Here is a 26,150-nt window from a genome sequence, read left to right as displayed (position 1 = left end):
GTTAGCTAACTATATCTAGTTTGTTTCTTTGTAATTTTATGAAAGTTATTTAGAAAGTTATCTTGTGTGGCCACAGTTCTTTATTGTATAGGAAACAATTAGATTTTCAGAATTGCATTTGAATTTTTTAAAAAGTCAACAATTGCATTTGAATTTTTCAACAAGGTGAAAACAACTCAACAATACAATTCAAAAATTGCGCGATGTTATCTTTAATCCTTTTTCAGGGAAATGAGGAAGTGGCACAAAGGGGGAAAGCATTTTTTTGTTATTTGGAAATACCTGTTTTGAAATGGGCTGAATAGAAGCAATGGCAGAATCTGTGTGTGTGGGTGGTGTGTGTGTGGTGTATGTGCGTGCATGCGTGAGCTTATAAAAACAAAAATAAAATCCAACCGTTGATTTTTGTTCTTTTCAAAATGTCAGGAGTGTAAAGACTGGACCATGTTCGGTGGCAGGGTGATGCCCAGACTGCTAGATGTTAGTCTTTGGATTTCCAGACGCACAGAACAGGGGCAGCAAGATGGCCATGTAGTACCCTGCTTCACTTTTCTTAGGGGCTCTGATGTGGTGGAACTGAAGCAGGAAGAGAAGGAGTCCAAAATGCTGAAGCTGGAAGGGACATTGGGCACAAAGCCATGGTAATAACCAGTCTGTATATATAGAGAGTTTGGTGTGGGAGGGCTCTGCACTGTAAATAAAGTAAAAGCAATAATTACCAATGGGCAACTGGGCCATGTCCTTATCAAAAGTATTCAGATGTGAGTAAAGTCTAGTGTCTAAGCAAATAGACTGGAGAGAGGCTCTGGAGAGGAATCTGCCAGCTATTTTCCTAAGGATTTGGGAAAAAACTGTTGCCTAATGATATTTTCTAAAGCTTATTACTTGATGGTCTTGTGGATCTGGAGGAGTTTGTTCTTTTCTTTCTTTTTCTTGTTTTTTGTTTTTGGTGCTAAAAATGAGATATTTTAATAAATTAAGTTTACTTATTGTATATGTAACATTATATAAGCACAAATTCATTTATTCATCTAAGGAGCACTTATTTCTTTGTATCAAGCATAGCTATTTTTCAAGCCTTTTTCTCCTAAAGGATTAATATTAAAAATCTCAGGTAATAAGTAAGGATTTGACTTATTCCAGGCTAACCAAATCATGACTTTTTTTCCTTTTCATGTGTTTTTCTTCTTTTTGTACATTTTCCACTCAACTTAAAAATTAAATAGATTAATGGTCAATGTATATAGTTAACATCATTCTAAATACTATGTATATGGGTTTATATTGTGCCTGTTATTTTGAAAAGCTATTTTGGGGGGGGGAAAGCCCAGTTACTCATTATTTATGAAAACTTTGGTCTGTTCCTCTCAGGCCTAAATTTTGGGTGTTGTGTGTGGGTAGATCTACATGGATTTTTGAAAATGTCTTCTAGTTAGAGCTTTGGGGTACATGAGTAGTAATGTACAGAAGGAGAGGAAAAGGGAAATGTTAGTTATGGCTCTATAGTGTTAGTTTCAAAATGATGTTGGAGATCTTCTGGCCCAATTTGTTAACTCAATTTCTTAAAATTTGGTACTATAGAATTAGAATCAGTCCCACATTAGATACTCAGCTTTCAAGAGACTACTTCTCTGTGGCAACACTTTCTATCACCTCTACCAAATTTTAAAAGATTATTTTGCTTGTAGTGAATTTGGAGAAGAATTTGACTGGCTAATATCAAATCATTGCTGCTTGTAGAAAGCAACTTCTTTAGCAATGGTAGATCAGTGAAGAGTGGCATGAATCCTTTTTTTTTTTTTAATTGAAGTATAGTTGATTCACAGTGTTGTGTTAATTTCTGTTGTACAGCAAAGTGATTCAGTTATACATATACATACATTGTTTTTTATATTCTTTTCCATTATGGTTTATCACAGGATACTGAATATAGTTCCCTGTGCTATACAGTAGGACCTTGTTGTTTATCCATCCTATATATACTAGTTTGTATCTGCTAACCACAAACTCAAGAGTGGCATGAATCTTTAAGAAATTCAATTCAACAAATATTTATTGAGCACCTATTATTTGGTGCTCAAATAATAATGGTGGGGTTGCTGACCTCAAGTCGCTCAGTCTAGTGAGGAGTCTGAGAGGTGAATGAACGTTATCAGGCTGCCTGATAAGTGCAACAAGAGAAGCTTGGAAGAGGAACAGAGAGACGTTCTGAGAGAGCCAACATCTCAGAATTTTGGCTGGATTTTGACAGGAATAAGAGTTCCCAGTGATTTCTACTGAATTAATGTGCATAGTTTAAAGAATGAATATGAATCCTCCCATTTTATTGTCACCTAAAAAAATGTGATGGCTTTCTATAGATGGGTATCCCTTCAGTAACTTACGACATTTGGCCTTTTATTACATAGATCTTAATAGATCCTTAAGGTTAGAAACTCATGTTAATGATTCTGATTATAAAACAGTCGAATAAATAAACTACTTCCCCTAATTTGACCTTTTTTCAGATTAGAACTGTAAATTTGTATTTGCATTGCTACTGCTTTTCTGTCGTGTTTATTGTGAATAAAAAGTTTCTATTGTTTGCTTCTAATTGAGAACTCAGGGTGCTCAACAGACATTGTTCATTGTTATTTATGAAAATACTGCATTTAAAAATAATTGAGGTATGAGTTGGTAAACAGTTTCTTATAAAACTAGACTTCTTTGGAATAGTAATACATAACAGATCATTTCCTTTAAAGGGTGGGAAAAAAATTTAAGACCTTCAGCTATAAGATGTGCTCACTAACAGCTGTTTTCTATAATAGGAGCATTTTGCATGCAGAATAGAGAAAGTGAACTGTACAAAAGGGTGTAGAGAGGAACAGTTATAACTTCTCTGGCATCTACAGCAGCCCACAGAATAAACTTCCTTCGAATGGCATTGGCATGATTAATCCCAAGCAACCTGGACACTGAAACTGCTGTTCTGAAAAGGGGCTCTGCAGCCTGGAAATGTCACGGATGTAATGCTATTTTTCTAGCTGGGGTGGGGTGCTCATGCATTTAGTGGCACCCTGCTCAGTGTTCAGGGTATTTGAATATTCATGATAGGTTGGCAGGTGGTCAGTGGATGCAGGACTGAAGCCACTCTGAGTCCTTTTGCTTTTTCATTTTTTATTAGAGAAACTTGTAAGGTCAGGTGAGATGCCTCATTAGTCATCATTTACTTCTTCTGATGTCAGTATGGGGAAATTTTCCTAAGGTGGGCTACAGGAGACTGCCAAGTGTTAAAACCCTGTCTTCAGGATACCCCTTTGTAATCATATTTGTATTCATGGAGTGTCTAACCAATTTTTAAGTATATCATCATCCTCCTCTGCATTAAAAATGCCTCAGACTTGTATTTCCCCACATATATAATCTTCTTGAGTCTTGATAGCCATGCTTACAACGTGTAGATGGTTTTCTCTCTTTTAAAGGGAATGGGGGCTTCCCTGGTGGCACAGTGGTTAAGAATCCACCTGCCAGTGCAGGGTGCCCTGGTCCGGGAAGATCCCACATGCCACGGAGCAACTAAGCCCGTGCTCCACAACTACTGAGCCTGTGCTCTGGAGCCTGTGAGTCACAACTGTTGAGCCCGTATGCCACGACTACTGAGGCCCACACACCTAGAGCCCGTGCTCTGCAACAAGAGAAACCACCTCAATGAGATGCCCGTGCACCGCAATGATGAGTAGCCCCCGCTCGCAGCAACTGGAGAAAGCCCGCGTGCAGCAATGAAGACCCGACGCAGCCAAAAATAAAAAAATATAGATATATAAAGGGAATAGAACTAGAGCTGTCCAGAGAATCCTTAGTCCAGGGCCGTGGAACTGAGTCTTCTAATCCAAATCCAGGGCTCTGTACTTTTCTCCTTTCTATTTTCATCCAAAAGGTTTACATGACAATTGGGTATTTCCAGGTTAGATTTCCTGCCTTACTTCTGCCACTTCTTTATGTGTTCCAGGACCTATCCTGTGTCTTTTACATACATCACCTTGTTTAGTTCTCACATTGTCCAGGCAAGGCACCTGAGGTTCAGAAAATTGGAGTAACTTTCCAGAGGTAGCCTGGCTAGTTCGAAGTGGATTCCGGATTGACACCCAGGCATGCCTGAGCCCTTGACACTCCTTATGTTTCTGAGTAAATGTTTCTGTCCTTATGAATTGGGAGATTGGGATTGACATATATACACTATTGATACTATGTATAAAATAGATAACTAATGAGAACCTACTCTATAGCCCAGGGAACTCTGCTCAATGCTCTGTGGTGACCTAAATGGGAAGGAAATCCAAAAAAGAGGGGATATATGTGTACGTATAGCTGATTCACTTTGCTGGACAGCAGAGACTAACACAACATTGTAAAGCAATTATACTCCAATAAATATTAATTAAAAAAAGTTTCTGTCCTTGGGGAGTGAAAGGGAATTAGCGACGAGGTTCCTGAATATATGATAGTAAGGAAGTCTGTTAAGTGTCAAATCAGTGATTCAGACAGTTCTTTGGAAGGGTAAAAGGAGAAGAGAGGATAGTACTCTGTGGTCTGGAAAGGCTTTGTGAAGAAATTGAGATTTGAACTAGCAGAGGATACTAAGAGTAGCATCAAAGTGTGATGGAAGGAAAGAGGACAGAGCATAGGTGGGAAATACTGGGCATGTTTTGGGGGAATTGATGCAATTGAATGAAGCATAGGAGGATTGGTGGGTGACAAAAGGAGGAAGGGTTTAAAAGGCAGACTGGAGCCCTGCTGAAGTGGACTTGGGCTACCAGGTTATGTGCTGTGTGGTATATGGCCTTGATGTTCAACATGTACATTTTTAATTCTTTGTGATACTTACCAGCAGAATGCTGTCTTAACTAGAATAGCTCAGTTGGCTTGCAACTGATTTTTTTTTTTTCTTTTTGCTGTACGCGGGCCTCTCACTGTTGCGACCTCTCCCGCTGCAGAGCACAGGCTCCGGACGCGCAGGCTCAGCGGCCATGGCTCACGGGCCCAGCCGCTCTGTGGCATGTGGGATCTTCCCGGACCGGGGCACGAACTCATGTCCCCTGCATCGGCAGGCGGACTCTCAACCACTGCGCCACCAGGGAAGCCCTTGCAACTGATTTTGATTTAATGGAAATTTTAGTGGGGTGAAATCATATTTAGCTTCTTAGGGCATCTCTCATTTCCCAAGAGCTTGCCTAAATAGTCTTATCTAAATAAGTCTTTCTTCATAAGAATACAAAAGCCTTATTGTTTCTTATGTATTCTTATGATGTGAATAGATTTGAAGTGTTTGTATGTATTGCGGTATTTCAGTAAGTATTCCTTTGGGGGGTAATGGGGGATAATGAGTCTTAATGAACACCAGTAACATTGGGAGACACTGGGTTTGGGATTTCTCTAAGGAAGGAGGGTGGTCCTGCCACCTTTTGGTACAGAAATTAGGATATCTCAGAGAACTGAGGGGTTTGGGGTAGTGTGATGTCCATCAAAGACTAGACATAGATAATATGTTTGTTAGGTAACTTATAGTTGTTTTCAAGCTTTCAGTCACAAGGTGCTGTCCTCAGTTTCCCTAAAGTGTTAGGGCAGGGTGATAATCACTAAAGTCCAGTCATTCATGACCATGGTTGACTGTGATGCACTATCCCCCATCAAGATTTGAATAAATAACTTACATATTTGATTTACATAGGAATATTATTATTGTAGATTCTGAACAAGAAGTAAAGAACAAATCAGAGAGTTAGCTGGGGCTTGGCAAAGGGCTGTGAAAATTGAGAATGATGTAGGTGGTAGGATAGGATTTTTTTTTTCGTGTTTTTAAAGGAAAGAAGAATGTGTTTTTGCCTGTTAATCTCATCTCACTCTTTTTCTCTTTTTTAATGTTGCAGTGTGCAAAGATCCACCTTACAAAGTAGAAGAATCTGGGTATGCTGGTTTCATTTTGCCAATTGAGGTTTATTTTAAAAACAAGGTATGTAATCTTTACTCATTAATCTTTCAATAGAAGATCCTTCATTAACCAAATGATGTTTAAAATAGTTTTGATTCATAAGCACTTCTATCACTAGATGATTTGAAAATAAAAGTTAAAATTTGTCTTCTAGGAATTTTGGCTATTGTTGTCCTTAATTAAAGAGGAAGTGGCTAGAGAAAGATAATTTCAGTTCTGTGAAGTCAGATTATATGAAATTCATTAAATGTTTCTTTTAAGAGAAGAGTGATTGCCTTTTGAAAAAGAAGATTAATATATGTTTGTACAATAGAAAAGAGAAATTACAGCTTTCCGGTGAAATGATCCTTTTCTCATTTTCATAATTCTAGAATTAGAGACTTACAAAAAATAATCTCTCCTTTACCTTTATCTGATACACACATGTGACACATATATATACAATTATATCAGCAAGTAGATATTATGGATTCTATTGGATTTTAAAAATTTCAGCAGTGCATATATGGCAAAACACACAGACTGTATAATATTGGACACATTGCTCAATCTCTGTGGAGCTCACTATCATTTATAAAATGGGGATAGGATAAGTGTATCTACCTCATAAGGTGGCTAGGAGGATTAGATTAAATAAAGCTATGCAGGATTTTTAGAATAATGCTTCATATGTAAGTAAGCACTTAGTAAATGCTAGCTATAATTTTTAATCACCCTGTTTCTTCCTTTTATTCCAAGGTAATCATAGTTCCTGAAACCTGCCCCAAAGTGAGAGAATTCACATTTTTCTTTTTAAAGGAACTGAGCAATTAGAATGTTGTGTTATCCAAGCCAGTGCTCCGTAAAGTCTGGTCCTTGGACCAGAAGCATCAGCATCACCCAAGAGCTGGTTGGAAATGAGATTCTCAGGCTCTATCCCAGATCTACTGAATCAGAATCTCTGGGATGGGGCTTAGGAATCTGCATATTTACTGGCCTTCCAGGTGAAGAAACACCACAAAGTATGAGAACCCCTGATAAGCCACTCTTTAGTGATCAGTATCTTCCACTGGAACAGTGTCCCACTGACTTTTTCTTTTTTTCTTTTTAATTGAAGTATAGTTGATTTACAGTATTGTGTTCCACTGGCTTTTTCAATGTATAGAAGGCCCAGCCTTAAATTGAGTAAAAATCTTTTTGTGATTAAGAGATAATTAACTTTTAAATAAGCTGTAATGAAACTATCTTCAAAAGTTGGAATGTGTAGAAAATAGGGATAAATTTTACTTTTCATATTTCTTGTTTTTTTCAAGCCGGTCTCCTCATGTGCCACATTCCTGCCCCACGGCCTTCCTACACACATGATATCCCTGTTAATTATTTTTTCTTTATATTTATATTTTGGGTACGTATTTGGTGGTAACCTATTTCTGTGTAGTTAAATAGCTGAGTGCTTACTTTGTCTGTGGCAGTTTGCTGAGCGCTTTACGTATGTTGCTTTGTTTAGTAGGTTTATAGAACTTTTGAGAGGTTATTATTCCTATTCTACAGGAAGGGAAACTGAGTCATGGAAAGATTAAATGGCTTGTCCAAGGCCACACACAGTTGGAAAGTGTTAAAACCAGATTCTTGATCTAGATCTTTCTCTCCACTGGCAATTCTCTTGACTTCTGTGTCTTTGAAGCAGTAACTCTTTGCCAGAATAATGATTACCTTCCTCAGTAGTAACACCACTGAAATGTTCACGTGTTTTTCATCAAATCAGAATTTGTTGAGATGCATTTATGTCTGTTCATATGATATGCTTTCACATTTGATGTATGGATTTGTTTTTTCTCATGTCAAGATTTCCCTTAAGAAATTAGTTTTTAGCTTTCTTTTTTTTATTAAAAAAATTGAGATATAACTTACACACCATAAAATTCATCCTTTAAAAATGTACAGCTCTGTGGGTTTTAGTGTATTGTGCAACCATCACCACTATTTTGTTCTAGGACATTTTCATCACCCCATAAAGAAACCTTGTACCTATCAGCAATCACTCCTCATTCCTTACTCTCCCAGCCCCTGGGGTTAATCTGTTCCCTTTCTCTGTGTAATATCCTATTCTGGCCAATTCTTATCAATGAAATCATACAATATGTGGCCTTTTGTGTCTGGCTTCTTTCATTTAGTAGGTTTTCAAGGTTTATCCATGTTATAGGATGTACCAATACTTATTCCTTTTTATAACTGAATGCTATTCCATTGTATAAATAACGCCACATTTTTGCTTATATTTGTATTCATAATTTGATGGACATTTGGCTTGTTTCCATCTTTGCCCTATGAATAATGCTGCTACGAACATTCATATACAAGTTTTTGTGTGGACATATGTTTTCAAGTCTCCTGGTTATACACCTAGATGGAGTTGTTGGGTCGTGTGGTAACTCTGTGTTTAATTTAACTTTTTAAAGAACTGCCAAACTGTTTTCCAAAATGACTGTACTATTTTACTTTCCTACCAGCAATGTATGAAGGTACACTGAAGGCTTCAGTTTGGAAATAATGCTGCAATAACGTATCTTCTTTCCTACTTTGTTTTTAACTTTTCTGGTCACTTTTACAGGCTCTTATTTCTTCAGAGAAATATATTTTCTGAACTGCCCAATTCCCTCCTTTACAGAAATAACTGGAATCTCCTCATCCGCCAGATTTAAAAAGAAAGTAAATGAAGGATGAAGAGGCTGCAAGTAATGTGTGCACACGTGCGCACACACAAATGCAGTCGTCTTGGTACTTTGGGTAGCAATTCTTATGACTGAAAGACATATTATTTATTCACTTTGTGAGGAATTTTTAGTTTCTTAAAATATGAAAGAAGAAAGATGCACCTGAGATGGAAAACAGTTATTTCTTTGGGGCCATTGTAAAATAGACATTCAGCTGACCACTGTGTAGTAGATACTCTGTTTAGTGTCCAGATTAGCTGATTTTTATTTTTAGATTTTCTTTAAGATTTGATACATAATAATTATTGCTTTTTTCACAGGTGCACAATGAAACATATTTCAGTGTTTGTAATATGAAAAAGTAGTATACACCTAATTGTAGAGATGTGGATCAATTACTGGTGGGTTAATAATACACAAAATGCTATTTAGCAATTAATGTAGCAAGATGGATAAGTCTCAGAAACAAAAATGATGATTATATATTATATGGTTATGATATCACTTATGTATGGTTTTATAAACCACTGAAGCCAAGAATAAATGAGGTGATGGAGACACATATGTAGTACAAGAGCATGAGTTGAAAGGACAGCACAGGAACTAAAGGGCATGGCTTACTGGGGAAGGAGGGATGGAGAAGCTCATATTTACAAAATTTTATTTCTTTAAAGAAAAACGTAAACTAGCATGGTGAAAGTGTTAACATCTCTTTAAACTCAGTGGAAAATGTATGGGTGTAGTATTTTAAATACTTTTCTTTATGTTCTTAATTTTTTAATTAAAATTATTGCTCTGTCATCTCTTTTTAATTTATCTTCTTAGAGTGTCTTAGAAACCAACTTTTTGCTATCTTCCATTCTGGATCTCCATCCTACTGAAATGATCCATGTGTGAAAATTTAATAGGTCTAGGCTGTTGCTCCAGAATGTTCATTTCATTTCTTCTGAGTGTATATCATTGTATTTATCCCTGGAGTTTACTCAACTCTGTCTTGTAGAAAGAACATCCATTATAATAATGGTTTATGAAAAAGTATTATTTCAAGTTTGCATAGGAGATGAGAGAAAGCAGCAAAAAGACCTCCACCTGATGTTGGAAGGGGCCTGCCACTGCATACTCAGTGTATAATATCACCCTGCCCTTGGTCCCATCTCCATCCTTGTACTTTTCTCGCTTACAATAAGCTTGTCTTCAGTTTTGCTCACTTATTTGAGAGGTCAGAGTCAAGAGGGGTGGTGGAGTGTCAGTGCTTCTTATGAGTTCATGTTTGTTTATTCTCTTATTTTGTGTTTGTATTCAACAAAACAGGCCTATCCATGAGAATCTGTGTGTTTCAGAAACTAAACCAACAGGCCCACTGAAACATAATTGACTGTAGCACTTCAGGTTTGAAAGGATCCCGTGCTTCTCTCTTTCATTCTGTCCTCAGAAAAGTACACGAGTGAATGTCAAGGACTGAAGCAGACTGAGAGGGATAATTTGATATTGCCCAAACCAGGTTTCCACCCTCTAGGAAATGTATCAGCTTTATATGGAGAATAAATACATGCTTCCTTGTTTGAACTTTGAAGAAGAATCTTTTCTATGGAGCATAAATTGACCTTATATTGATGTCAGCCCTCTAAGAAAGATATTCAGTTGGTCAGACCACAAATTTATGGTTGCTTTTTACTTTCTATTAAAAAAAAACTTCAAAAGAAAATCACACTCAGGATTCATACAAAGATTGTCACTGTCTGTGGTACTTAGCCTTAGTTTTACTGAAAAGTAACTTTTTTTTTTTTGGTTTTAAACTGGTGTGAACTGTAAAGTGTTGTTACTACCTCACTCCTTTTCTGCTGGTAATTATTATATTCATCAACGTATTTTTCTCTTTAAAAAAGTATACTGGAGTATACTCCTAGTAAAAGTGAATGGAATAAAACTTAGGAGTTACTCCTTTCACTTCATTTAATCATTGTTAACGATTTGGTATAGCCTTTCCAGATTTTCCCCCATGCATTTGCATGGATAAAAAGTATGTCTATATAGAGATTGGCGAGGGCATAATATATCATATTTTAATATTTTTTCTGTGACTTGCCTTTAATTCACTTAGCGATATGCCTTTCCAAGACAGTTTTTAAAAATATCTGCATAGTATTCCATGGTAATGATATACTTACATGCAGATCATCCCTGTTTTTTGCTATTATAAACAATGCTACCGTGAACATTTTATTTTACATCTATATCTGTCTCTATATCTTTGCACATATATTTGAATATTTCTGTGGAAGAGATTCTTAGTAGTAGAATTACTGGGTTAAACATTGCATGCATTTAGTATGTTGATAGATATTGCCAGTGTGTTTTCCCAAAGGCTTTACCAATTTACACTCCCAATTGTAAGGTAGAAAATGGCCCTTCTTATTTTTTAAATTAATTCTAAAGTTGTATTGACTATTTTACAATTTGGAGGAAAGGCAGGTAATTAGTAAAAATGGTTGTGATCATTACATTAATAAAGGAATGCTGTAACAGGGATGTCTAATTCAGATGGGGTTGGGAGGGTTAGGAAGACTTTTCAGAGGAGTTCATGCTTCAGCTAGGTCTTGAATGATGAGTTTGCACTAAACAGGTAAAGGATGGAAGTATGCTGGGAGGGAAGGCATTTTAGACAACGGTGAATACGACATGTGAAAAGCAAAATGAATGAGATAATATGAAGCACTGGGGAACAGCAAGTGCTTCAACATTGTGGAAGGACAAGGTAGAGTAAGAGAACAAAAGCAATGCAGGAAAGGTATTAAAAGACTATAATGGTTATTACCAGGAGGTGGGATTTCATCCTGTAGAAAATGATGAGCCGTTAAAGGCTTTTATATCAATGGGAAGATGTAATCTGATTTTTGTGTTAGAAAGATCACTCTGTTGTCATTGTGATAGGTAGAAAGGGGTAAGTTCAAAAACAGGGAGGCGACCAGATGAAGAGTGATGAAGGTCTAAGCTAAGGCAGTAGTTATCGTGACTAGAGCAAAGGGCATAGATTTGAGAGTTCCTAAAGAGGAATACTAAACAGAACTCAGAGACCATTTGACTGTGATGAGTCAGAGAGAAGGAAGCGTTAGTGATGACTTTTGTGTATTTTATCCTTGGGAAGCAATTAAGATTTCTGTTTGTCATGATATAGAGTATAGGAGAAAGGACACATGAAGATAACTTCAATTTAAGATAATGCATGAATTTGCTGTTGCTGCCGGTCACCCCAGTGGAGGTGTGGTTAGACTGGAACACAAGCATATGGCAGTCAAGTGGGAACTGGGCTGGAGGTAGAGAGGGGAGTCATTGTCATGAAGGAGGAACTAACTCCCTGTGAATGGGCGATGCCTCCCTGGGGAATTTTGCAAAAAGGTAAATGCATTTAAGAGTCAATGAAGAGGGGCTTCCCTGGTGGCGCAGTGGTTGAGAGTCTGCCTGCCGATGCAGGGAACACAGGTTCATGCCGGTCAGGGAAGATCCCACATGCCGCAGAGCGGCTGGGCCCATGAGCCATGGCCGCTGAGCCTGCACATCCGGAGCCTTTGCTCCGCAACGGGAGAGGCCACAACAGTGAGAGGCCCGCGTACCGAAAAAAAAAAACCAGTCAATGAAGAAAGAAGGGAAGCTTGTGAAGAAAACTAAGGAGGAATGCCAGTAAGTGTGAGGAAAACCGGGAGAGAATGGCACCCTGATTAAGGAGAGAAGGAGCAAGTTTCGTGCCAGATTAGTAATAGAAGTGAGAGGTAGTGAGTACATGAGTGTAGACTGTGATCTGGGGAAGTTTGGATGAAGAGGTGAAAACCATGAATTTGTAGTAGGTAATGTCTGCATTCTGACAGTTGGAGGTGCTAAGACTTTTCTTTTTTTAACATCTTTATTGGAGTATAATTGCTTTACAGTGGTGTGTTAGTTTCTGCTTTATGACAAAGTGAATCAGCTGTATGTATACATATGTCCCCATATCTCTTCCCTCTTGCGTCTCTCCCACCCTCCCTATGCCACCCCTCTAGGTGGTCACAAAGCACCGAGCTGATCTCCCTGTGCTATGTGGCTGCTTCCCACTAGCTAGCTATTTTACATTTGGTAGTAGATATAAGTCCATGCCACTCTCTTACTTCCTCCCAGCTTACCCTTCCCCCTCCCCGTGTCCTCAAGTCCATTCTCTAGTACGTCTGCGTCTTTATTTCCATCCTGCCTCTAGGTTCTTCATGACCTTTTCTTTTTTTTTTAGATTCCATATATATGTGTTAGCATATGGTATTTGTTTTTCTCCTTCTGACTTACTTCACTCTGTATGACAGGCTCTAGGTCCATCCACCTCACTAAAAATAACTCAATTTCATTTCTTTTTATGGCTGAGTAATATTCCGTTGTATATATGTGCCACATCTTCTTTATCCATTCATCTTTGTCCATCATGTTGATGGACACTTATGTTGCTTCCATGATCTGGCTGTTGTAAATAGAGCTGCAGTGAACATTGTGGTACATGACTCTTTTTGAATTATGGTTTTCTCAGGGTATATGCCCAGTAGTGGGATTGCTGGGTCATATGGTAGTTCTATTTTTAGTTTTTTAAGGAACCTCCATACTGTTCTCCATAGTGGCTGTATCAATTTACATTTCCACCAGCAGTGCAAGAGGGTTCCCTTTTCTCCACACGCTCGGTGCTAAGACGTTTTAGTCAAAAGAACTGGGTTCAGATCACTTTGTTTCATCAGGTGTTAGTAATATAACAAATTCTTTTATAAAAAAGGAAAAACATTGTTTTATTTGACTATGTAATTTTAGAAAATATTGTGTTTTAAAAAACCATAAACACCTCATACATTGCAGGTGGGATTTTAAAATGGTGCAGCCACTCTGGAAAACAGTAAGGCATTTCCTAAAAATGTTCAACACAGAGTTACCTTATGACCCAGAAATTCCACTCCTAGGTGTATAGCCAAGAGAAATGGAAATGTATGTCCATACAAAAACTTGTACACAAATGTTCATAGCAGCATTATTCACAATAGCCCAAAATGGAAATAACCCACATTTCTATTTATTGACAAATATATAACCAAAACCTGGTATACCCATATAATAGATTATTATTTGGCCATAAAAAGGAACTGACACATACTACAACATAGATGAACCTCAAAACCATCATGCTGAGTATAAGAAGCCAGTCACAAAAGAGCACATATTGTGTATGTATTTTATGTATGTTCATGTATTTATATGAAATGTCGAGAATAGGCAACTCCATAGAAGCAGAAGTAGATTAGTGATGCCAGGGGGTGTGGGATCTGTTGGACCACTAATGAGTTTGAGATATCTTTCTGGAGTAATGAAAATGTCCTGAAATCAGAATGTGGCGATGGTTTTATAACTCTATGAATGTACTAAAAACCACAAAATATTATACTCTAAATGGGTGAATTTTATGGTATGTGAATTACTTCTCAGTAAAGCTATTATTAAAAAAACATAAATAGCTGTTATCAAAAACACATAAAATGGCAAAGCTAATGACAAATGAAAAAAGTAACATTTCACAGAGATGGTTAATATCTATAATACACAGGGAGTTTTTTTATAAAGTAATAAATTCTAAGTGCTTTAATTTCCTCATCTGCCAAACAGAGCTGACAACTGACCCAAAGGAGAGCTATGAGAAGAAAATGAGATAAATGTTAAATACATAATATTGTTATTATTATCCTCAGTATTCATTTCCCCTTGGATGCCTGAGAATCTGTCTGTAGAGAGGTTTAGATGTTTAGCCAGCTAAAGTATATGGCTGGAGAGTAGAACTCGAGTATCATGGAATTATAATCACTGTGTTCTCTTGGATATGGTGCTGTTTTGTCCTCCAGGAAAATGCCGTATTTTCATTCATTTCACAGACTTTATTGCATTGCTACTATGCATGGGGCGCTAAACTAGTTGTTGAGGGTACAGTGAGGACTCAACCATTATTCCTGCTTTCAAAGATCTTATGATTTAGCAGGGTAAAGGGAGATAATAAGACAGTTATTCTAAGATGTTTCAAGGATAAGAGAGAGAGGCACACAGAACAGAGGAGAGGCAGTTGGGAGTGCTTCCCCCAAATAAAACCTGAGTGGAGAGGGATGAGTAGAAGTTATCCAGGTAAAGCAGAAGGTGGAGGAGTGGAGGTCGGCAGTGGAGGTAGTAATGTAAAGCAAGGGTGAAACCCAGAGTTAATCTAGAATGAGTAAATTCTGGGAGCAACCAACCACAATGTGTGGCTGGATCACCAGATGGGTGGAAGGGGTGTGGTGAGACATGGAACCAAGAGCTAGATTGTGAAAATCCTATGTGGCATTTAGGTGAGCTCAGATTTTTATTCTAAGGGCATTGGGAACTTGTGAAATTTTAATCAAGGAGTGAAAATGGCTAGATTTTTGTTTCATATGGACAGTTTTGAGGCCTGAATGAAGAAGAAAAGTGATCATCTATCCTGAGGTAGGAAGAACTACTAGAGGAAGGAGTTTATAGTAGTTTGAGGAATCAGTAAGAGCATGGCAGTATGGGTTAGACGGCTTGTTCAAGAAGTATTGAAAAGAGAAAATGTCAGCTGTTGATGATGGGTGTAGGCCCGTAGAGTGGGAAGGGGAAGGAGTGGCTTCAGGGGTGTCTTAGATTTCCAGTTGGGTGGCGGTGGTGGTGGTGTCCTACCACTTGAGAGACTGCAAGAAAGATGATGAGTTTATTCTTTTTGGTTTTCCTCTAAGACAAGAAACTAATTTTTCAGATGTTTCCATTTTGCTTTGTAGATAGTTCCATGGTGACTTTTTCCCCAGTACTTCCCCTTCTTTGACACTGTAGCTGTTAGATGTCTGGGTCTCTTTTTTTTCTTTTTCTTTTTTTTGAATGAATTTTTCTTGGCGTATAGTTGCTTTACACTATTGTGTTAGTTTCTACTAACTAGAAAGGGAATCAGCTATACGTATACATATCTCCCCTCTTTTTTTTTGGATTTCCTTCCCATTTAGGTCACCACAGAGCGTCGAGTAGAGTTCCCCGGTGCTGTAGTCTGAGTCTTTTCTGATCCTTATCAGGAGTAAACCTTTGCTTTCCAAATTTCTATTTATGCCTAAGTCTCTGTTTTCCTTCTTATTTTTTTTAACCTCTAGGAAGAACCTAAGAAGGTTCGTTTTGATTATGACTTATTCCTGCATCTTGAAGGCCATCCACCAGTGAATCACCTCCGCTGTGAAAAGCTTACCTTCAACAACCCCACAGAGGAGTTCAGAAGAAAGTTGCTGAAGGCAGGAGGGGTACGTGACGCTTGGCTTGTGAAAAGTCTTCCCATAGAAAGCTAGTTGCTAGTGTGTCAAGAAGTACAGTAATGTTTTGAGGGAGGCAAAAGCAGTGAAGCACCTTAATGACCACGCTGTGGACTCATGGTTTGAGAAGAGGTAATTAAACAATATTTTAAGTAGGTATGAGTCTGAAATTACATTGTTGGTTAGAACAGCCTTATAGTCTATGCAGTTCAACTTTATTTCAACAACAATCTAAAACCAAACTATCCTCAGTTAAGAAAAGAACAATGCCTTAACTGTGTTATATCAGTGTACGGAAAAATTTTAAAGTTGAAAGTTACATCAAAAATTATATGAAAAAAAAAAGAAAAAAAAATTATATGAAAACGAGTTACTATCCAGATTTGCTTGGTCAAAATGAATAGAAAAGGTGTGTACCCATTCAGATTACTTGTTTGGGTCATTTAAAAACACATTTTTGTTTGTTTGAATTCTGTGTAGGTAATAGATGGATTTTTCTTTTTAAGATAATGATAATATAGTGCCCAGGTGAATTGGCTAGGATGGGGAAAGATTTTTAAGTGGAATTTCTCACAAGCATATGGAATGTTTGCTTGCAGTTTGTGCAGACAAACACTGTTGATGGGTCAGAATCTACTTTACATTGGATACTACCAGGATCATCAGCTTCTATTGAATACAGATGAACTTCCTGTGTCATCCTTCCTGTGTCATCTTATATGGGCAGTTCAGACCCCATAAAATGTTGTAGTGCGTTCTTTTTTTTTTAGTTATACATTTTTTTCCTTTTTTTTTTTTTTTTTGCAGTGCATTCTTTACACCAGGATTTCCTTCACTTAGTTTTACTGGAAGGTTTTTGATAGTTTTTCATCCATGAGCTTATCATTATATGTAAGCATGTGTAGACCATAACTTCTCAAGATGCCTCATTTCACTGATGAACTCTACCTGAGGGCTTTGTAGGGAAGCATTGAATTTTATATAGCACAGAAGCCCTTTCCCTTTATGGGGGTATGAATAACCACTCTGAGAACCTCAGGAAAGCTGTGGACCCTCTCATAAGAAAACCACCCATATATATATAATTGTGTAAACATTTTGGGTTATATGTAACCCCTGGAGTCCATTTTTTTGGGATCTGTTTTGCCAAGCTCCCATCCTCTCAGCTGAACTATTGATACTAATATGCATTTGAAGTGTTACAGGTACTTTTACCACATTTCATTCCACATTATGCTGTATGTCGGTAGATTATGGGTTAAATAGGTATTGATGGGCCAGCTTTGGAAATGAATGACCATTTGTAGTATTTTATGGGGAAATGCATCTTCGTGAAGAACTGGGCTTTTGTAGTACAACTCATTTTAAAGGTAGGGATTTATTATATGTTTATTAAGGAGTTTTTTTAAACAAACCCTATTTGATTCTTTTATAGTTATGTAGAGCACAGTGTGGGTGCTACTTATCTATGGCTATGCCCTTAAAAATGAGCCTGTCCATTTTAAATCCTAATCATACCCATTACGTTTCTTTTTATGAGGGTGGCATTTTACGCCTCTGATTATTCCTCTTGGGTATGAAGTTAGGTAGGTAATTGGAGCATGTGAATTATGGAGCTTGAGTACATCAGGCTTCTAATAAGGGTCGTCGGAAAAAGTAAATATGACACAAGAACTTTTTAAAACATCCACTTAGTCCCAGAGTACTCAAAAGTTGTTTGTGAGCCAGAGAAGAGGTTACAGGTCAGTGATAATGTGGCAGAGTTCAGCACTGCATCCTGATAAGGTCTCTAGTAGATTTCTGTCTTTTTCTCCACTCAGCCTTTATCTCAGAATTATCATCCTTGACTTCTAACTTTCCTTCTTTGTGTTTCTTTAAGTGCTATTTGAAGCCTGCATGTTTTTTCCCTGTTAGATTTAGATTATGTCTTGACAACTCTAAAATAATAAGTTGAAATGTGAAATATTCGAGCACACCAGTTATTTGACATAAGTTCCTTAAGTGACTGATTCTAGTAAATTTTGTAGTAAAATTAAAAAATTCATTCGAAATACTAGTAATCCCATAGATTCTGTCCATTTCGCATGGGAGGATTAAAATAGTCTTTTATGGAAATGGGAGAATCTGAACCAGTAAACATTTTTTGTCTTACCAAGATTTTTGGATATAGTACCTTATGTTTAACATTTATCATTGTTAATGCAATCTATCATGATGTTACTAACTTAGCCATTTTGATTTTATTAGAAATCTTTTTTTTCAGCTTTTATGGAGATACCATTGACATATAACTTAAGGTTACGACATGTTGATTTGATACACTTGTATGTTGCAAAATCATTATCACCATAGCGTTAGCTAACACCTGCATCACATCACGTAATTACCATTTCTCTTTTGTGATGAGAACATTTCAGACTTACTCTTTTAGCCAAACTTCAAGTATATAATTCACTATTATTAACTGTAATCACCATGCTGTACATCAGACCCCCAGAACCTATTCATCTTATAACTGGAAGTTTGTGCTCTTTGACCCACACCTCCCCTTCTCTCCCACCCCCCAGCCCTTGGTAACTACCAGTCTAGCCTCTGTTTTTATGAGTTTAACTTTTTCAGATTGCACATATAAGTGACATCATACAGTTTGTCTGACTCATTTCACTTAGCCTAATGTCCTTAAGGTTCATCCATGTTGTAAATGGCAGGATGTCCTTCCTTCTCATGGCTGAATAATATTCCATCATACACACACACACACACACACACATCTCCACATCTTCTTTATCCATTCATCTGTTGATGGACACTTATGTTGTTTCCATAGCTTGGCTATTGTGAATAAAGCTGCAGTGACCATGAGAGTGCAGATATATCTTTAGTATCCTGTTTTAATGTCCTTTGGATATATACCCAGAAGTGTGATTGCTGGATCATATGTAGCTCCATTTTTAATTTTTTGAGGAATATCCATATTGTTTTCCATAGTGACTGCACTGTGGAGTTTACAATCCCTCCAGCAGTGCACAAGCGTTCCCTTTTCTCCATATTCTTGCCAATATTTACCATCTGTTGTCTTCTTGAGGATAGCCATTGTAACAGGTATGAGGTAATAGCTTATTTTGATTTGCATTTTTTGATGATTAGTGATGTCAAGTACCTTTTCATATACCTGTTGGCCCTCTGTATATCTTCTTTGGAAAACTATTCAGATTCTCTGCCCATTTTAAAATCATATTGTTTGGGGTTTTTTGGTATGAGTTCTTTATATATTTTGGATATTAATCTCTTACCACATATATGATTTGCAAATATATTCTCCTATTCTGTAGTTTGCCTTTTCATTTTGTTGATGGTTTCCTTTGCTGTGTAGAAGCTTTTCAGTTTGATGCAGTTTCACTTGTTTATTTTTGCTTTTGTCACTTTTGCTTCTGATGTCTATTAGAGATCTTCTGTTCATGACTATGTCTCTCCATATAAACTTTTGTTTTGACTGGGTTTTGGAGTGAAAGGGGGGTGCTTTTGCTCCTTATACTTAAACATTACATAGGTGACATAGAGGTATATGTTCTATTTTTAAAGGAAAAATTTGATCCCTTCTTCATAAGTACTGTGTGAAATCATTATGTATAGCTTGAGGCATGAGTAGGGTAAACTTACCATTTTGGCTGTGGTTCCTTCTCTTTCACTTTTTTCTTTGAAACCAAAAGTACATAGCACTATTAAAAGTAGAACTTGGCTTTTCAAGAGATCAGAAAGGTTGTTTTTAGAGCTGGCAGCATCTTAGAAAAATGCTTTTCAGCTCTCAGAAAAAAATGATTCCAAAGAATGTTTTGCCAGAAGAATCTTGAAAAATTGCAGATTTTTTTTTCCTATTTCATAGCCTATAAGTCTATAGCTATATGACAGCTTTTTTTTGGTCAATAACATTCTCTTCTTTTCACTCTTTTTTTTTTTTTTTTTAACGTTGTAACTCTATTCTAAATACTATCAGAGAAATCTTGGTGTGCTTCCGCCTTGGAAGAAATGTACCCTGTGTTCTTCTCTTGAATAGCTCCCTGAAATTAAGGTTATCTTTGCTTTCAAAGAAAAGAGTAAAACTTTCGTGGGGAGGGCATTTTTGGATTTAAGTATTATTTTCTGAGAATATTGAAATATGGAATGAGTTCGTTTACAAGACCCTGAAGGTAGTTCTCTCTAAATGAGGGATGTCCTTGGAACTTGCTAGGGAAACTGTAGATTTGGTTTACAAGCTAGCTCCTCTCAGGCCTATGTAAGAAAAAGAAGATAGGGGTCAGAAAATGGGAAATAATAACCTGAGTACTGGGAGGAGATGCCTTCGTTTTTGTTTTTTTTTTTTGCGGTACGCGGGCCTCTCACTGTTGTGGCCTCTCCCGTCGCGGAGCACAGGCTCCGGACGCGCAGGCTCAGCGGCCATGGCTCACGGGCCCAGCCGCCCTGCGGCACGTGGGATCTTCCCGGACCGGGGCACAAACCCGTGTCCCCTGCATCGGCAGGCAGACTCTCGACCACTGCGTCACCAGGGAAGCCCGATGCCTTCGTTTTGAGGTCTTATTTTCTTCTTTGGTTGGTAGGAGAGGTAGAGGACAGTGAGCAGTAAACTTCTGAGGGCAAAACTTGATGTCATCTATTTATACTTGAGTTTTAAGCAAAAGGACCAAATGTATCCCATTGAGAAGCACCTCTCACTTTCACTGCGATATTTCTATTTTTTTTTAAGTGAACTGTTGAATCCCTGTAGAAGGAGTTTCAGATATGCTCTTTATGATGTCAGGATTTTTTTAAAGGGTTATGATCACAATAGATGATTTTCTGTTTACTTGATCACCTTCTTAATAGCTGGAATTCAGTCATACTGACAAAATGCAGACGGATTTGACATCCATTACTTTTGATTAAAAGAGGATGAGTTTTTCTTTTGGGTGTTGGCAAAGCAACGATACAGTGTTTGTCATATAACTGAAACTTGTCATTTTACTAACTCGTCTCTCCGGATTTTCTTTTGGGAGGGAGTATGATACAATTAGAAATATTTTGAAATCAGGCAGATTTAAATTAAAACCTCATCTCTGTCATCTTCTAGGTGAATTACCCTGGGAAAATGTTTACATTCTTTTGAATCTCAGTTTATCATCTGTGAAATGGACAAGACATTGTTTTCTTCATTGGGAATGTGTAGCCATGGTGTGTGGCTCATAGTAGATACCCTGTCCCTTGATTCCTTTTCCTTTGATTGCTGGTTTAGAAAATCAGAGTTCTATCCATTTTTATATCAAGCACTTAAAAGTACAGTGGAAAAGGTTTGTTATGTAGTGTAAGCTACTCTAGTTTATTCACAGGAGTATGTGTTTAGCACCGGTTAGTGTGACCAGCACATTGATGGACACATGTTGGGTTTAAAGGGAATTGTCCCATTGTATCTTTTTTTTTAAATTTAATTTAATTTATTTTTTTATACAGCAGGTTTTATTAGTTATCTGTTTTATACATATTCGTGTATATAGCCCATTGTATCTTTCTTCAAGGAATTTACATTCGGGCTGTTAGTATTTTGCTTGTATAAACTGAAACACAGGTCTGTTTGGAATATCATTTTTTTAAGATGTCCGTTTTCATCAGAAAAATTAGATGTTCTTACCATTGTTCTTACTTCTAAATTTCTAGCAGATTAAAAGCCTCTCAAAGCCCTAAGAAGATTTCCTAAGTAGTATGTTCAGCAAGTATATATGTGCATCCTTGTGCTTCTATGAAGAAAGCACAAAAGGGGCAATCATCTTTGGAGAATTGAGTTTGTTTTACAGCTGCTCCCTTTTTTTGGCCTGGAAATCAAGTGGTCTGCTTTGGTTCTGTTGTTCTTTATAGGATGGTGGTAGGGTGTTGGTGGGCTTTTTTTTTCTTTCTTTTTCTTTTTTCTTTCCTCAATTAGACAGGGCAAAGTCTAAACGTGTTGTTCAGTCTATTTCTGAATCACTGGCCAGCAGTTAATTTTGAGGACTGAAAATTAAAACTAACCACAGCAGTTGTTAGAACTAGGGTTTCTATAGGCAGAAATCCAATTCTGTTCAGACACCACCTGTTTCAATAGGACATTTCAGACGCCCATTTGGCAAGATTTGCTGGAGAAGACATGGGGAACATGCTTTCAGTCTGTGTTAAGTCTGCAGCATAATGCAGTCCTGTTTCTCAAAGTGACAGTTGCATTTATATCTGATATGTTTTTGCAAGGAATAAATTGGAATCTTTCTGAAGCACTACTTATTGTGAAGTAGAAATCAGATCCACCATGGACCCCCCCAACAAAGGGTTTTGGTTACTAAAGGGCCAAAGGGATCTTATGATAAGGAGCTTTCACTAATGCAGCCATGTCAAGCCATCTGAACGTAGCATTTTATCGCAGGGTTCTGGAATGAATCTTGTGTAGGATGGTTTAGTATTTCCTTTTGTAGGGGAGTTCAGAACACTTTGAATTTCTAAACAGTATAGATCGCATTCTCTTCCTCTCAAATTTTAATTTTTTTGAATAGGTAAATACACATCCAATACAAGATGACATATAGTGAGCCTTTCTTCAGGCCACCAATGATGCTATAGTGAATAACCTTTTATATAGTTATTTGAGCACATGGATGAGTGTATCTGTAGGATAAATTCCTGGGAGTAAAATCGTGGCTCCAAGGCAAAGTGGAATTTAAATTTTGATAGACACTTACAGATTGCCTGCCAAGGATGTTATGCTACTCTATGCTTGCATCAACAATGTGTAAGAGTGCCTATTTCTCCACCACAGTGATTCATTAAACATCTTTCCGCCAATCTGATGAGTGAAAAAATATCTCATTTTTAATTCACATTTCTCTTATGAGTGATGATGAGCATCTTTTCATATGTTTAAAGCCATTTTCATTTCCTTTCAAATACCGCATTTTAATGTATTTTAAATTGGAAATATTCTGAATGTTTCGGTTCAACTTAAATTTATGAATACTCATCCCACATACTTACATTTGGAAAGGTTACAAAAAGATACGGAAGCCTCTTTAACCAAGGTCTGTATTTTCAGGCATTCTTCAGCGTGTAACAAATTATGTTCTTAGGAACTGATTTATCAAGACTTTGGCTTCTAAAAATATGTGGCTTTTGTGGCAAACTCATCTTTACAGTGCCCAGAGATGGATAGCTGGCTGCTTATTTTAAAAATAACTCAAAGAAAATAATACATAGAAAATTATTTTAGTGGCTGTTACTGGACAGCTTCACTGGATTTTTGGATATTTGTTTGGGGACAAGTGTGCCTTTCTGTTATTTTTCGATATATATCATCCTGTAAATGTCTGCCTCAAAAGATAAAAGGATGCTGCTGTTTTCACCAGCACTGATAAAAGGTGATTTATTTAAATAAATGTAAGATCAAGCAGGCAGCCTCATCTGTTCGGTTGTTTCTCAGAGTTGAGGTCAATTTTATGTCATATTTGGTATTTTCTTCTTTCTGTTTCTTTGGCTTCTGCCCCTCTGCCCCCCACCAAAAGTCTGTAAAATTAAATCATGAAAGTAGAACATACATATAAATGAAAACTAGAATGTCCAAGTTATGAGATCAATTATAAAGTATGATCATGATAGTATAAGTTATGTCACTCAGCATACTTAGTGGTTAATTTATGGTTTAACGTCTTCTGAAAGTCGCATAATTTGTTTGAAGGACAGTTAAAGACCTTTGAAAATATGCACCAAAAAGCATCTCTGGTATAAATCTTCCTGCCTTCATTTGTTCCTTTCTTCCTGATTACCTGTTTACCTTTTCAGTAAGGAGGGGAAAAATAGGAGCACACTTTTCACTCAGTCCAAAGCTCAGATATTTTTTACTGCATAAGTTGAGCAAAGGCTAAATGAAAAAGAAATGAAACAGGTAGATTATTCCTAGAGTGTGGAATAGGAAAAGCTCATGGTGTGCCATGCTGCTTTCTGTCGACCTCTCAGGAGTAGCAGTTTAGCTGCCCACGCGTAGAAACCTTAGTTTAGTCTTGAAAGGAAATGCTGTAACATCTGAAAGAAAACCATCACATAACCCCGCCCCTAGCTCCTGTTTCTAATGCACAAAAAAGCCAAGAAAATAAGAAATGAACAGAAAGGGGGAAAAAATTGGAGAATTTCAAGTTAAAAAATGAACAATTCTTTCTCTTTTTAAATACAAAAATACTGTAACTGAAAACTGTTGGTTCACTTTCTCTCTCCCTTCTTGGCTCAGGTAGTTCTTTATGCCCTTGTTTCAAAGCTGCATTGAAAGTTTATCTAATGTATCCTAGTCTGTTCCCAGACTTCTAAAATGGTAAAGGAGTTGCTGTGTTGTTTGTCTCCACTGGATATTTTTTGGGTTCGTATTCTATAATATTATAGAAAAACAATTTGGGGCTAGGGAGTAGAAAAGGGGAAGGGAAACTACGATTAACACTTCATTTTCTAAATTTTTTTTGTTCTGTAAGTTATAAGAAAACTTGACAGTGATCAGAATCTGTAGGTAGCAGTTTAGAAAATAAGTGTCTGAAACTCTTAAAATAGATACTTGTTTCATTTTAGAGGACAAATGGTAGGTGGTTTAATATAATACCCTTTATATTCTACAAGGGAGACGGCCATGGTGTGATATAAAGAATGTTTGATTTGAAATCTGAAGGCACAAATTCAGTTCTTGGATCTGCTGCTAATTTACCTAGGGCTTTAGGTTGGTGTAAATCTGAATTATCCCCTTCCTTCCACCTTAGATATTAAATAATATGTGGTACATAGTTAAGCAGTCAGCAAATAATTGCTTTATTCACTGACACGACCTCTTTTTTTCTATAGGTTTTTATTATGCTTTGTTTGTTACCTAGAAAGGTGAAAGTGAAAGATTTCCATTTCAAGACTTTGACATAATAATGGTGTTCTGCTAGAAACAACATGTTTTTGCCTCAAGAAGGAATGTTTTTTTTTAACAGATTTTAAAATAAATATGTGCTAACTTTAGAACAATGTAGACTTTCTAGAAAAGCAAAAAGAAGAAACTGTTTATAATCCCTCTAGTGATTGTAACTACTATATTTTATATTGTATTTTTCATGTAGATAAGATCCCACAAAATGTTTGTATTTTACACTTAATATGTTAAACATGAATTGCATAAGTTTTAAACTACATGACTTACTTTATTTTTGTTCTTTAAAAACATGTCCTCACACTTCAAAGGATTGATGTAAAAATTGTGGTGGTTTGTTGAGAAGTTACCAGTAATGTGTTCTATGTTTTTTGTTTGTTTGTTATTCTTTTCTTCTTAGGCTCTCAGCTTCTCACAAAGTTACTGGCTTAAGGCGTAAATGCTATAAATGAGATTAGGAACAAAAGAAATGTTTTTCACAAATTTGAGGTTGTTTCTTTTTTTTTTTTTAATATTTATTTATTTATTTTGGGCTGTGTTGGGTCTTAGTTGCAGTGTGCGGGCTTCTCTCTAGTTGTGGCGCGCGGGCTCAATAGTTGCAGCACGTGGGCTTAGCTGCCCCACAGCGTGTGTGGGATCTTAGTTCCCCAACCAGGGATTGAACCCGTGTCCCCTTAACCACTGGACCACCAGGGAAGTCCCTGAGGTTGTTTCTTAACGGTTCTGACAATACAGAAGTATGATGGTCTAGTTTTTTTTTTTGCTTTTTTTTTACAATGGGACGGGCCATATTAGATCTGTTATCTGGAAAAATTTATATTTTAATATAGATTACCATAGGTGTAGATTTGGTAACTTGTCTTTCTAAATGTCATTTTTGCCTTTCTTTACCCTTGTAGGGTAGATTGGGGACCTGTGAGTAATACGAAATGGTTAAATATAAAACGTCTTCATTAATGGAAACATTGAGTAAAACAGGGATGCCTCATCCATAAAACAAACTGGTTCATTCAACTACAGTTTGAGTAAAAACAGAATATAATAAAAATCTGGTTAACCTTGCAAATTTGAGTGTTAACATGAACTCTTGGTGACTCAAGAGGTGGATTTGAGTGGGTTATAGAGACAGAAGTCTGCCCATACGGTGTCCACGGTCTTTGGGCAAACTAGAAATAAGTGCCTCCACCTCTGTGTGCCCCTTGAAACCCTAGCCTGGGGAACATGGCATG

The 26,150-nt window shown here is 37.1% G+C and overlaps 2 protein-coding genes across 3 annotated transcripts in view; both read left to right on the top strand.

Moving 5' to 3' along the window:
- The window catches only part of HACD4 (3-hydroxyacyl-CoA dehydratase 4), an 807,943-nt gene that overhangs the window by 574,947 nt on the left and 206,846 nt on the right, over window positions 1-26,150 (top strand). The gene's annotated exons all lie outside the window — the stretch shown is intronic.
- The window catches only part of MLLT3 (MLLT3 super elongation complex subunit), a 259,893-nt gene that overhangs the window by 133,805 nt on the left and 99,938 nt on the right, over window positions 1-26,150 (top strand). For both annotated transcript variants that reach the window (XM_060155131.1, XM_060155132.1), the window contains exons 3-4: window positions 5,910-5,992; window positions 15,837-15,980. In XM_060155131.1, the coding sequence (XP_060011114.1) occupies window positions 5,910-5,992; window positions 15,837-15,980 (227 nt within the window). The remainder of the gene's footprint in view (window positions 1-5,909; window positions 5,993-15,836; window positions 15,981-26,150) is intronic.

This window comes from Lagenorhynchus albirostris, chromosome 7 (assembly GCF_949774975.1).
Source record: "Lagenorhynchus albirostris chromosome 7, mLagAlb1.1, whole genome shotgun sequence".
NCBI lineage: Eukaryota > Metazoa > Chordata > Mammalia > Artiodactyla > Delphinidae > Lagenorhynchus > Lagenorhynchus albirostris.
This window is presented reverse-complemented; position numbering and strand designations above follow the sequence as displayed.